Genomic DNA, 12,468 nt, shown 5'->3' on the forward strand with positions numbered 1-12,468 from the left:
AATCTTGGCCTTCCCTGGCCAGAAAATGACCCTCTCTGAGGCTCTAATGACCTTCATAAATTCTGATGTTGGGCCAGCAAAAATATAAACTAGCATTTATGTTATGCTGTCAGAGTTTTGTTATCTATAACCTTCCCCTTTGTGTAACTTTCTAAAAGCTGGGTTGCAAGAAAGCTGCAGGGCTGTCTTTTTTTTTTTTTTTTTTAAGAGAGAGTGAGAGAGGGGAGAGAGAGAGAGAGAGAGAGAGAGAGAGAGAGAGAGAGAGAATTTTTAATATTTATTTTTTAGTTTTCAGCAGACACAACATCTTTGTTGGTATGTGGTGCTGAGGATCCAACCCGGGCCGCACGCATGCCAGGCGAGCGCGCTACCGCTTGAGCCACATCCCCAGCCCCAACAGGGCTGTCTTATTCCCATGGATTTTTTGGGAGAGGCAGTCCGGCTGGTCGAAATAATAAGCTTGCTTTTAATTTGATTTTAATTGGAGTCAGTGGTCTTTTCTTTGCGCCCTGGTCTAACAATATCTGAGGAAAATCAAGGACTTGGATTTGGGTGGCCAGAAGATAATATTAACCAAGACTAGAGAAAAGTAAGGAAAACCAATTTGACTGAGTCCCTGGAATATATACCAGGAAGCAAAGGTGCCGGCTTAAGACTTAAGGCACAGGGGACCATCCGTTCCCCATTCCTGCCAGAGAAGCCTGGGGCGCCTGAGTCATTCTGCATTGCCTGGTACCGGGTGTCTAAATGCCCTCAAAGAATTCTTCCTGGTTCAGCCCCTCTCCCTGCATCAACCTTCACTTGGAATATTTCCTAGAAGGGAAGTGCGTAGGGCTATTGGCAGGAACAGATGTGGTGAAGTGACCAGGGTTCACAGAGGAGGAAACGGAGTGACATCACAGGATTGCCCAAACTCTTGGGGCAAACAGAATAGATAAGCGCATGGGACTGGAAGCCCGAGAGTGCCGCCAAAGCCATTCCCAGAGCCCACTCAGGCCATAGAGGCTTTCAGGATTTAACAACCATGGTGAGTTTACGGTCTTGGGGTCGAGCTGGGGGCACCTGAGGATCCCTGGGGACTAACTGGGACCTCCCTGACTTTTGCTGTCTCTCCAGGAGAGCGTGCGCTGGTTGTTGCTTTTGCTACTGCCGCTGCTGGATATCTCTGCAGCCACTCCGGATCCCTGCGAGTTGGACGAGGAAGATATCCACTGTGCCTGCAACTTTTCGGAACCGCAACCCGACTGGTCCAGCGCCTTCCTGTGTGTAAGTGCGGTTGATGTGGAGATCCGTGGCGGCGGCCGCAGCCTGGAACAATTTCTGAAGCGTGTCGACATCGACGCAGACCCACGGCAATACATGGACATGGTCAAGGCTCTACGTTTGCGGAGGCTCACGATTGGAGCTGCACGGGTTCCTGCTCTACTGCTATTCGGCGCCCTGCGTGTGCTAGGGTATTCCCGCCTCAAGGAACTAACTCTAGAGGATTTAGAGGTAACAGGCACCATGCCGCAGCCTGTAGGAATCCAAGGGCCAGGGCTTTCCGCCTTGCGCCTTCGCAATGTGTCCTGGACTACAGGAGGTGCCTGGCTCCCGGAACTGCAGCACTGGCTCAAGCCGGGTCTCAAGGTACTGAATATTGCCCAAACACACCCACTTGATTTTTCCTGCGACAAAGTCCTCACTTTCTCGGCCCTCACCACCCTAGACCTGTCTGACAATCCTGGACTGGGAAAACGCGGACTGATGGCGACCCTCTGTCCCCACAAGTTCCCGGTCCTCCAGGATCTAGCGCTACGCAACGCTGGAATACAGACGCCCAACGAGGTGTGCTCTGCTCTGGCTACAGCTGGTGTGCAGCCCCACCGCCTAGACCTCAGCCACAACTCAATGCTCCCTACTGCAAAACCCGAGGATTCTGGGTGTGTCTGGCCTAGCGCGCTAAACTCCCTGGATCTGTCATTTGCTGGGTTGGAGCAAGTGCCTAAGGGACTGCCGGCAGAGCTCGAGGTACTCAATCTCAGCTGCAATAGGCTAAATAGGAAGCCACGGTCAGACGAGTTGCCCAAGGTGGGTAACTTAACACTGGGCGGAAATCCCTTCCTGATTCCGGGAACCTCCAATCCCAGTAGCATTGTCCCCTCTGGAGTAGTCCCAGCCTGTGTGCATTCACCCTTGGCGGTGGGGATGTCAGGAACGCTGGCTCTGCTCCAAGGGGCCAGGGGCTTTGCCTAAGGCCCAGAGGAAAAGAATCCATAGACTTAGATTACCCTGGCTTGGGGGAACACCATCAGGTCAATCAGCACTTCTGCCTCAGAACCAACCCTCTGCCTCACCTTTATTAAATCTTAAAGGATGGACGGATGTAATTCAACAGACCTTTACTGGGTGTCTGCTATGTTCTGGGCTCAGGGGTGAATGTGGAATCCATCATACTATAACTTTCTTTATCCCTACTCCCTAGAAACCTTGCCTACCCTTCCAAGAACTGCAGGGACAGAAAGAACAGCAAAACATTGCCTGGCTCGGGGAGAAATAATGAATATAGTCAGGACTTTCTGAGCAGATTACTGGAACTTGGGTTAATGGATGTTTAATGGTAAACATATCATGGAAGATACAAAATGTTTTCTTTCCCACACACTGTCCAAAAATCAAAGGTAATAAAACCCAGAGTCAGCTGGGCGGAATAGAACATGCCTATAATCTCAGCAACTCAGGAGGCTGAGGCAGTAGGATCACAAGTTCAAAGCCAGCCTCAGCAATGTAACAGGGCCCTAAGCAACTTAGTGAGATTTTGTCTCAAAATAAAAAACAGAAAGGGCTGGGGATGTGTGCCTTGGGTTCAATCCCCAGTACAAAAAAAAAAAAAAAAAAAAAAAAAAGTCATTTGCTTCCCTGCTTCCTCCCTCACCACCCCTTCAGGGAAAGGGCAAAAGTGCCTCCCTGTCCTACATAAACTTTGAATTTCATCATTTCAGGGGTTCTCTCCCATAGTGTAAAACTAATTTGTCCCCACAGGTACAGTAGTCTTCACCATGTCACTCCCCAAGTAAAGGATAATTTCTTTTTCCTTTTTTAAAAAATTTGTTCTTTTTAGATGTATATGAGTAAGGGGTAATTTAAGCAGGGGAAATGGATACAAGGTACAATATATCTCTGAATCAGAGATCTGTTTTATTGATACCTAAGTGGATAACCCATTTAGATTGACTCTGATTTGCAAACAAGATAACATATCAGATCCTTCACAATAAACAGAATCAACTCAGAGACCTAGGATATCAGCCATCAAGAAGGGCTGCTTCTTTTGAATCCTTTTCTCATTACAAGGAGGCAGCCACATATATCAAAAAGCTAATACCTACTGGATGGAGGGTAAGGAACAGGGGTGGGGGATGCATATAGTTCAGTGCTCCTGTCTGCCTTAGGCCAGTGTCTAGAGCCTCATAGATAGGAATCAGAAAATTAGCATTGGTGGGAGAGTTATAGAGGTCAGCAAAACCAGACTCAAAGAATAGCAAAATACAACTAAATTAGCTGGAAACTCACTGGAGTGTTCCCAAGGGACCATCTACCTGCCTGCTGGGAAGTTTCTAGTATAGAAGAGTTAATCACCCCAAGACATTTTTTTTACATTTGAATAGCTCTGATCATACTTCATGAAATAGTTATAGAGCCCCTGTTCCACTTCAGGCCCCATATTAGCTTGGTATACAGACCAATCATAACACATTTGCCCTCAGGGAATTTTCTCAATTCAGTAAGGGAGGTAGACACATAAAAGCTAGTTGTGATTCAAGAAGATGGAGAAATCATCTCCACAATGGGAGGTAACTCAGGAAGGATTTGAAAAAGATAAAACATGTAATATGTATTTTGTGACATGACTATCAGTTCCTCATGAAGGACATCCCAGGCAAAAATAGGCAGCTTGCTAAAAGGCTCAGAAATCTGAAATCAGATGACCAGAACTGGGAACTGTACCTGGTTAGGTAGGACTGGAGACCATCTCCAAGGCAGGAAGCAAGCCCTCACCAGAAACCAACCATGCTGGCCCTTGATCTTGGATTGCTAGTCTCCTGAACTGTGAGAAACAAATACCTGTTGATTAAGTTGCATTTTGTCATGATAGCCTGAGTTGTCTAACAGAAGATTTTCAGGGAAGTCCTCTCAGATAAGGAATATCTGAGCGGAGATCTGGGTGAACTGGAAACCAAGCTTGAGGATAATATGGGGAATGTAATTCAGGCAGAAAAAAAAAAATCAAAATGCAAAGACCCTGAGGTCTTTGGGAGTTAAAGGAAAAAGCAAGAATGCCAGTGTGGCTGTATCAAAATAATCAAAGTTGGAGAGGGGTAAGAGATAATATTAGAGAGATATCAGGGACCAGGTCAAGTAGGGCCTTGTAAAAAAAAATGCTACTCAAAGTATGGTCCAAGGCAAATTGCTATTACTTTATTCCCATTGTATTTCCAGGGCTTAATATAGTGCCTGACACATGGTGGGCACTGGAATGCATTAATATCTCCAGCTTCCATCACAATGATCTCCAGCCCTTGTTATTTCTGCACTATAAGAAGTACAAAGGTCAAGAAAAAATGTGTTTTGCTGGAGATTGAACCCAGATCCTTGCACATGCTAGGCAAACATTCCACTATGAGCTACACTCCAGTCCCTCCCCTTTTTTGCACTGCTGGTGATCAAATCAAGGGCCTCATGCAAGACAATATGGAAAAAGAATAACAGGGCTGGGGATGTGGCTCGAGCGGTAGCACACTCGCCTGGCATGCGCGGGGCGCTTGGTTCGATCCTCAGCACCACATAAAAATAAAATAAAGATGTTGTGTCCACCAAAAACTAAAAAATGAATATTAAAAAATTCTTTCTCTCTCTCTCTCAAAAAAAAAAAAAAAAAAGAAAAAAAAAGAATAACAAGGCTGGAGGACTCACACTTTCAGATTTTAAAACTTACTACAAAGCTACAGTAATCTAAATAGTGTGGTACTGTCATAAACACAGACATCTAGATAATGGAATAGATTCCTGAGATAAACTGCATCTATAATCAATTTTTGACAAGGATGTCAAGTCTGTTTAATGAAGAAAAGACAATTCTTTCACCAAATGGTGCTAAGGAAACTGTATGCCCACATGGAAAAAAAATTCGTTAGCTTTTTGTTGCTGTGATCAAGTTACCTGACAAGAACAACTTAGAAGAGGAAAAGTTTATTTGGGGCTCATGGTTTTAGAGGTTCAGTTTATGGCCTATGGCTCTGGGCCTGAGATGAGGCAGAACATCATGCCAAAAAGGGTGTGGTGAAGGAATGCCAGTTTAACTCACGGCAACCAGGAAGCAGAGAGAAAGATCAAAGTGCAGGGACAAAATAAAAATCCCAAAGTCATGACTCCAGTGACCTACATCCTCTAGCCACATCCAACCTGCCTACAGTTGCCACTCAGTAAGTAGTTCTTTCAAATTATTAATCCACCAAATGGATTCATCCACTGCTTAGGTTATAGCTCTCATAATATAACTGTTTTACCTCTGAACATTCCTGCAGTGTCTATCACATGAGCTTTTGGGGGATAACCCATATCCAAACCATAAAAAGAATGAATGCTCAAGTAGCTCAAAATTATTAAAGACTTAAATGTAAGATCTAAAACACCTAACTCTTAGAATAAAATATAGGGCAAAAATTTTATAATGTTAGGTTCGACAGAGATTTCTTGGCTATGACGCCAAAGGTATAGGAAATTTTTTAAAAATAGGCAAACTGGACTTCAAGAAAAACTTAAAAATTTGTGCATCAAAAGACATCACCAACAGAGTAAAAAGGCAACATATAGAATGAGAAAACATGTTTGTAAATCATATATCTGATAAGGGATTCATGCCCAGAATATAGAAAGAGCTCCTAAAACTCAACAACAGAAAAACAAATAACCCGTTTCAAAAATGGGCAAAAGACTTAAATAGACATTTCTCCAAAGAAAATATTTATGTGCCAAATAAGCACATAAAAGATGCTCAACATCACTAATCATTAAGAAAATGCCAATCAAAACTATAGTGAGGGGGTTAGGGTTATGGCTCAGTGGTAGAGCGCTTGCCCGGCATGCATGAAGCACTGGGTTCTATCTTTAGCACCATATAAAAATAAACAAATAAAATAAAGGCATTCTGTCCACCTGCAACTACCAATTTTTAAAAATTAAAAAAAAACAACAACACCATAGGCTGAGACAGGAGGATAGATTGGGCCCAGGAGTTTGAGGGTGTGGTACACTACACCAATCGGGTCTCTTTACTAATTATCAGTAGTGGGATTGCACCTGTGAACAGTCATTGCGCTTCATCCTGGGAAACATAGCAAGACCACATGTCATAAAAACAAAGAAAAAAACAAACTACAAGGAGACATCGCCTCCTACTTATTAGAATGGCAACTATTCAAAAGAAAAGAAAACAATAAGCCGTGGCAAAGATGTAGAGAAATTAGGACCCTTGGGCACATGTGCGAATGTAAATTGGTACAACTACCATGGAAAACAAATCTCCATGAGTCCAGGGGCTGTGTCACTTGCATTCAGTTTACAAAGTAGTGCTTCCATAAATCATGGCAGGTATTCCATCAGTCTTTACTGAATGATTAATTAAATGAGAACAGTGGGCTTAGGGCTGGGCATTGCTGCGCTGAGGAAAGAAAAAAACACCGAATAGCATTTTATTACACCAAAGTCCCACAAAAAGGTTTGCACCAACTGAATTTGGACACTAGAAACTATGTATCATGGTTCCAGTCTCAAGGTATCCATATATCTATATATCTATATCTATATATCTCAATATTTTTTTCTGGCAGTGTTCAGTATCGAAGTAACAGGATTCATTCATCCAATGTCAGGGTTGGGGCACAGGCATCCACAGTGAAGCCCAAAGACTGAGAGATTTGAAATGATAAAATAACGCTGAATAATACACCCTACAGAAGGAAGGAAATGAAGCAAAGACAGGGAGATGAACTGAGAGAAGCAAGGGCCCCATTTCCACTTGGCATTCTGTAGTCAGATGTTTGTGTGGTGTGATGGATTTTATGCTGAAAGGGCAAAATGTGGTCAAAGGACTTCCTTTTTTGAGCCAAAATCGGTTTCCCTTTATCTTCCTCTTTTGTTTCTGCTCTGTCATCTGTATATGTAAAAACTTTACAATGTTTACAACTTGTATATGTAATCAAACATATACAAGTTCTTTTCCTTGACTACAAAGAGTTTTGCTTTCAAAAAAAATATTTTTTGCTCTGTCTTATCCAGACTTCTCTTTTCCAACACAAACCATCCACTCACTTTTTCCAGTGATCAGAGTCCCATCATTCTTCAGCTCATGGGAGGCTCTTAATGAAAACCACTTTAAAAAATCATATGTATGTGCTGGGGTTGTAGCTCAGTGATGGAGCACTTGCCTCTCAGGTGTGAGGTACTGGGTTCGCGCCTCAGCACCACATAAAAATAAATAAACAAAATAAACATAATGTGTCCAACTATAACTAAAACACTTTTTTAAAAAAATCATATGCAGTCGAGAACATTTGAACACCAACTTGACTCTTTGTGAATATTTTTAAGTTGCTAATTTTTAAAAGTAATGTGTGTAATGAGTGTGATATTATGATCATGTTTAAGAAAAGGTATTTGACAAATACATCATGAGGAAAGAAAACTGCAGAGCAATATCCCTGCAAATATGGACACAGGAATCATCAACAAAAATGAAAGGAAACAAAATCTAGCAATGTATAAAAGCAGTTACACACCACGATCAATTGGGATTTATTCCAGGAAATGGCCTAACATCTGAAAATCAATATAAGACAACATATTGATAAAATAACAAATAAAAACTCTATGATTGTCTAAATAGATGCAGAAGAAGTATTTGACAAAAAAAAATCAACCTTTATGAAAAAAAACACTCAAAAAAAAAAGGGAAAGCTGGGAACTTCCTTGCATAATAAAGGACATCTGCAAAAAACATCTGCTGAGAATAAACTTAACAATGAAAGACTAGATGTCCCTCCCCCCAAGGTCAGCACCAAAACAAGGATGTATGTTCTTACCACCTCTGTTCAAAATTTACTAGAGATTCAGGTCATGAAAATTAACCAAGAAAAAGAAATAAGTGGCATGTAGATTAGGAAACTGGTAAAATAGTTTGAATTTACATATGATATGGTGGTGTATATTAAAATCCTATGGATTCACTAAAATATATTAGTTCAACAAGTTCAGTAAGGTTGCAAGATACAAGTTCAATATACAAAAATCTATTGTATATCGGTACATTTGTGATGACTATTCTGAAAATTAAATTTAAAAAATCCCATTTACAACAACAGCAAAAAGGATAAAACACATAGGAATAAATATGGCCAAAAGTTATGGTTTGGATGTGAGGTGTCCCCAAAAAGTTCATGTGTGAGACAATTCAAGAAGGTTCAGAGGAGAAATGATTGAGTTGTAAGAGTCTTAACCCAATCAGTGAATTAATCCCCTGATAGGGATTAACTGAGAGGTAACTGAAGTGGTAGGATTTGGCTGGAGGAGGTGGGAATTGGGGGCCTGGCTTTGGGGTATATATCTGTATCTGGAGAGTGGATTTCTCTCTCTCTCTCTCTCTCTCTCTCTCTCTCTCCTTTCTGATCACCATGTGAGCTGCTTCCCTCTGCCATACTCTTCCCCCATGATGTCCTGCTTCACCTGTAGCCCTAAGGACGGGAGGCAGCCTTCTATGGACTGAGACCTCTGAAACCATGAGCCCTCAAATAAACTTTTCTTCCCTAAAATTGTTCTGATCAGATATTTTAGTCATAGCAGTGAAAAAAACTGACTAAAATACCAAAGAAGAGCGAAATTTGTACTCTTAGAACTATAAACTTCTGTTGAAAGGAATTAAAGAATATCTAAGTAAATGGAGTAACATCCTATGGATCTTTTTTTTTTAAAGAGAGAGTGAGAGAGAGAATTTTAATATTTTTTTACTTTATCGGTGGACACAACATCTTTGTTTGTATGTGGTGCTGAGGATCGAACCCGGGCCGCACGCACGCCAGGCGAGCGCACTACCGCTTGAGCCACATCCCCAGCCCCTCCTATGGATCTTAATATTGTTAAATCTATCACTTCTCCCCTAATTTATCTACAAATTCAGTGAAATTCTTGCATAAGAACCTAAGCAGCTGATTTATTTTCTTATCCTTTTTTTAAAAATTTTTAATACTGAGGATTGAACTCAGGAGCACTTTACCACTGGGCCACATCCTGAGCCCTTTTTATTTTTCATTTTTTTAAATATTTATTTTTTAGTTTTAGATGGACACAATATCTTTATTTTATTTTTATGTGGTGCTGAGAATCAAACCCAGTGCCTCACGAATGCTAGGCAAGCGCACTACCACTTGAGCCACATCCCCAGCTCCTTATTTTTCATTTTGGCACATGGTCTCCCTAAGTTACTGAGGCCCTCCCTAAGTTACAGAGGCTAGCCTCAGAATTTACCATCCTCCTGCCTCAACCTCCAGAGTCAACTGGAATTACAGGAGTGTGCCACCATGCCCAGTCAATCAGCCGGCTTTGTGTAAATGGACAAGCTGGTTCTAAAGTTCATATGGAAATTCAACACTTGTGGAATAAACAAAATAATCTGGTAAAAGAAGAACAAAGGGGCTGGGGTGTAGAGCATTTGCCTAGCTGGTAGTAGAGCATTTGCCTAGTGTGCATGAGGCCCTGAGTTTGATAGCAAATATCAGATGAAGAAAAAGGAGGAAGAGGAGGAGGAAGAAGAGGAGGAGGAAAAAGCTAAAGGACTCATTTAAAATATTGTGAAGCAACAGTAATTCAGATAATATAGTGATAGAATAAGGATAAACACAGCAATCAGTGTAATAGAAGCCAGAGTTCAGAAATAAACCTCAATGAAAAAAATCAACCTCAATTGATTTTGACAAGAGTGTCAAGAACATTAAATGAAAAAAAAATTAGTTTTTTTTCAATTAATAGCATGGTGACACACATGTAGATGCATGAAGATGAGTCTTTACTTCAGATCATAAAAAGTTAAGTTAATATATACTGATGATCTGAATATAAGAGCCTGAAATTATAAAACTCTTAAAAGAAAACATAGAAATTAATCTACATACTGGTTCATCAATAAGCTAAACATAGTTATCAGATAATCCAACAATACTAACCCTAGTTATATACCTAAAATAATTGAAAAGGAGTATTCAAGCAAGATTTAGTACCAAAATGTTTATATCCACACTATTCAAAATAGCCAAAAGGTGAATGTCCAAATGTCCATCAAAAGTTGAATGTATATTGGACTGGGGCTGTGGCTCAGTTGTAGAGCACTTGTCTTTCACGTGTGAGGCGCTGGATTTGATCCTCAGTACCACATTAAAAAATAAACAAACAAAATAAAGGTATTGTGTCTATCTACAACTAAATATATATATATATTTAAAGTTGAATGTATATGCAAAAAAGTGTTATACACACACAACGGAATGTTTTTCAGTCATTGAAAGCAATAAGGTACTTTTACATGCTATAGATAAACCTTGAAAACATTATGCTAATTGAAATATGCCAAACACAAAAGAACAGATATAATCTGATTCCATTTATATTAAATATCTTAAATAAGTTAAAGATTACCAGAGTCTAAACGGAGGGCAGATGGGGGAGTTATTGCTTAATGTGCAGAGTTCTGTTTGGGGTGATGAAAAACACAGTGGTGATGGTTGCACAACACTGTGAAGGAAATCAAGGCCACTTTGTTGTACACACGAACATGGTGAAAATGGCAAAATTTATAGTGTATATTTTACCATAATAAAAAGTAAGAAAAATTCTCAAATCAATAACCCAATTTTATACCTAAATGAACTAGAAAAGCAAGAGCAAACTAAACCCAAAGCCAGAAGAAGCCAGAAAATGATAAAACAAAGAGAACAGAGATATAAGGATATATAATATAATGTCATTATATAATATAATGATATAGGAATAGAAAGAAACTAAACAACGCTTCTTTGAAAAGGACAACAAAATTGACAAATCTTTAAGCCGATCTAGGTAAAAGGAAGGAAAGAAAGAATCAGTTAAGCACACAACTAAAATCTGAAATTTTCTTAAATTAAATCACTAACCAAAAGTCTCATAACAGAGAAAAGTTCATGACCAGACAATTTTACTGGTGAAGTCTCCCAAATATTAAATAGAAGTTAACACCAATCCTACTAAAGCTTTTCAAAAAAACAGAAGAGGAAACATTTCCTAACATGTTCTGTGAGGCCAGCATTACCTTGATATCAATGATAGGCAAACACACCAGAAGTAAAACTACAGATCATTATGCACATGAATGCAAAGTTCTCAGTAAATACTAATAGACTAAATCCAAAAGCACATGATCAAGTTGAACTTATCCCAGAAATGAAAGTTTGGTTAAAAATAAGATAAGCAAGCCAGGCATGGTGGCACATACCTGCAATTCCAAAAACTTTGCGGGGCTGAAGCAGGAGTATTGCAAATTTGAGGTCAGCCTCTGTAACTTAGGGAGGTCTTAAGCAACTTAGTGAGAATTTGTCTCAAAAATAAAAAGGGCTGGAAATATAGCTCAGTGCTAAAGTGCCCCTGGGTTCAATCCCTAGTACCAAATGATGATGATGATGATGATGATGATGATGATATAAGCAATCAGTGTAATATACCACATCAATAGAACAAAGGGGAAAAACACATGATTATCTCAATAGAGGGATGTTGCAGGGCCTGACTTTCAATCTACATGGAGGAATGCTTATCTTGCTCATTGTGCAGCAGGAAAGTCCTAACATAGAACACTAGTTTTCAGACAGAGTGTTGTTAGAACACTGGCAAGCATCATTTCCTTGCTCCTTTGACAAGAAGTCATTTCCCTGTTGGTACAAGGTCAGCCTATGTGGCAGTTTCTGAACTCCTGGTGTCTGGACTCCCATAATATGATACATTGTGTATCACCACTGACCTGTCATGTCTGTTATATGTAAATTGTCCTATACCCACTATAAAAGCTATTTTTGCTGAGCAATAAAGCAGACAAAGTTCTCTGAAACCATCTCTGGAAGAGTTTCTCCATGCCCTCAAGCTCCCCACAGTCGATGCTGGAAGGACAGGCCACTCAGCAGAGGGAAAAAGACAACTTGACAAAATTCATCATCTTTTCAAAATAAAAACACTCAGCAAAATTGGAATGGAGAGGAATTTCCTTAACATGATAAAGAGTACTTAAAACACATCTCTAATATGATTCAATGGTGAAAGAATGAAAGTTTTCCCCCTAAGATCAGAAGAAATCAAGGGTGCCATGTCTACCATTCCTATTACTATTGTACTGGAAGTCTTTTTTTTTTTTTTTTT

At 40.2% G+C, this 12,468-nt stretch overlaps 1 protein-coding gene across 1 annotated transcript; it reads left to right on the forward strand.

The window, feature by feature from the left end:
- The first annotated feature begins 732 nt into the window (after positions 1-732).
- On the forward strand, positions 733-3,302 carry CD14 (CD14 molecule). Its single transcript, XM_081302698.1, has 2 exons — positions 733-1,027; positions 1,117-3,302. The coding sequence occupies exons 1-2, from the start codon at positions 1,025-1,027 to the stop codon at positions 2,233-2,235; spliced, it is 1,122 nt and encodes a 373-aa protein (XP_081158824.1). The 5' UTR covers positions 733-1,024; the 3' UTR covers positions 2,236-3,302.
- The last annotated feature ends 9,166 nt before the right edge of the window (positions 3,303-12,468 follow it).

Source organism: Spermophilus citellus (assembly GCF_964194105.1).
Source record: "Spermophilus citellus genome assembly, chromosome: 1".
In the NCBI taxonomy this organism is placed as follows: Eukaryota; Metazoa; Chordata; class Mammalia; order Rodentia; family Sciuridae; genus Spermophilus; species Spermophilus citellus.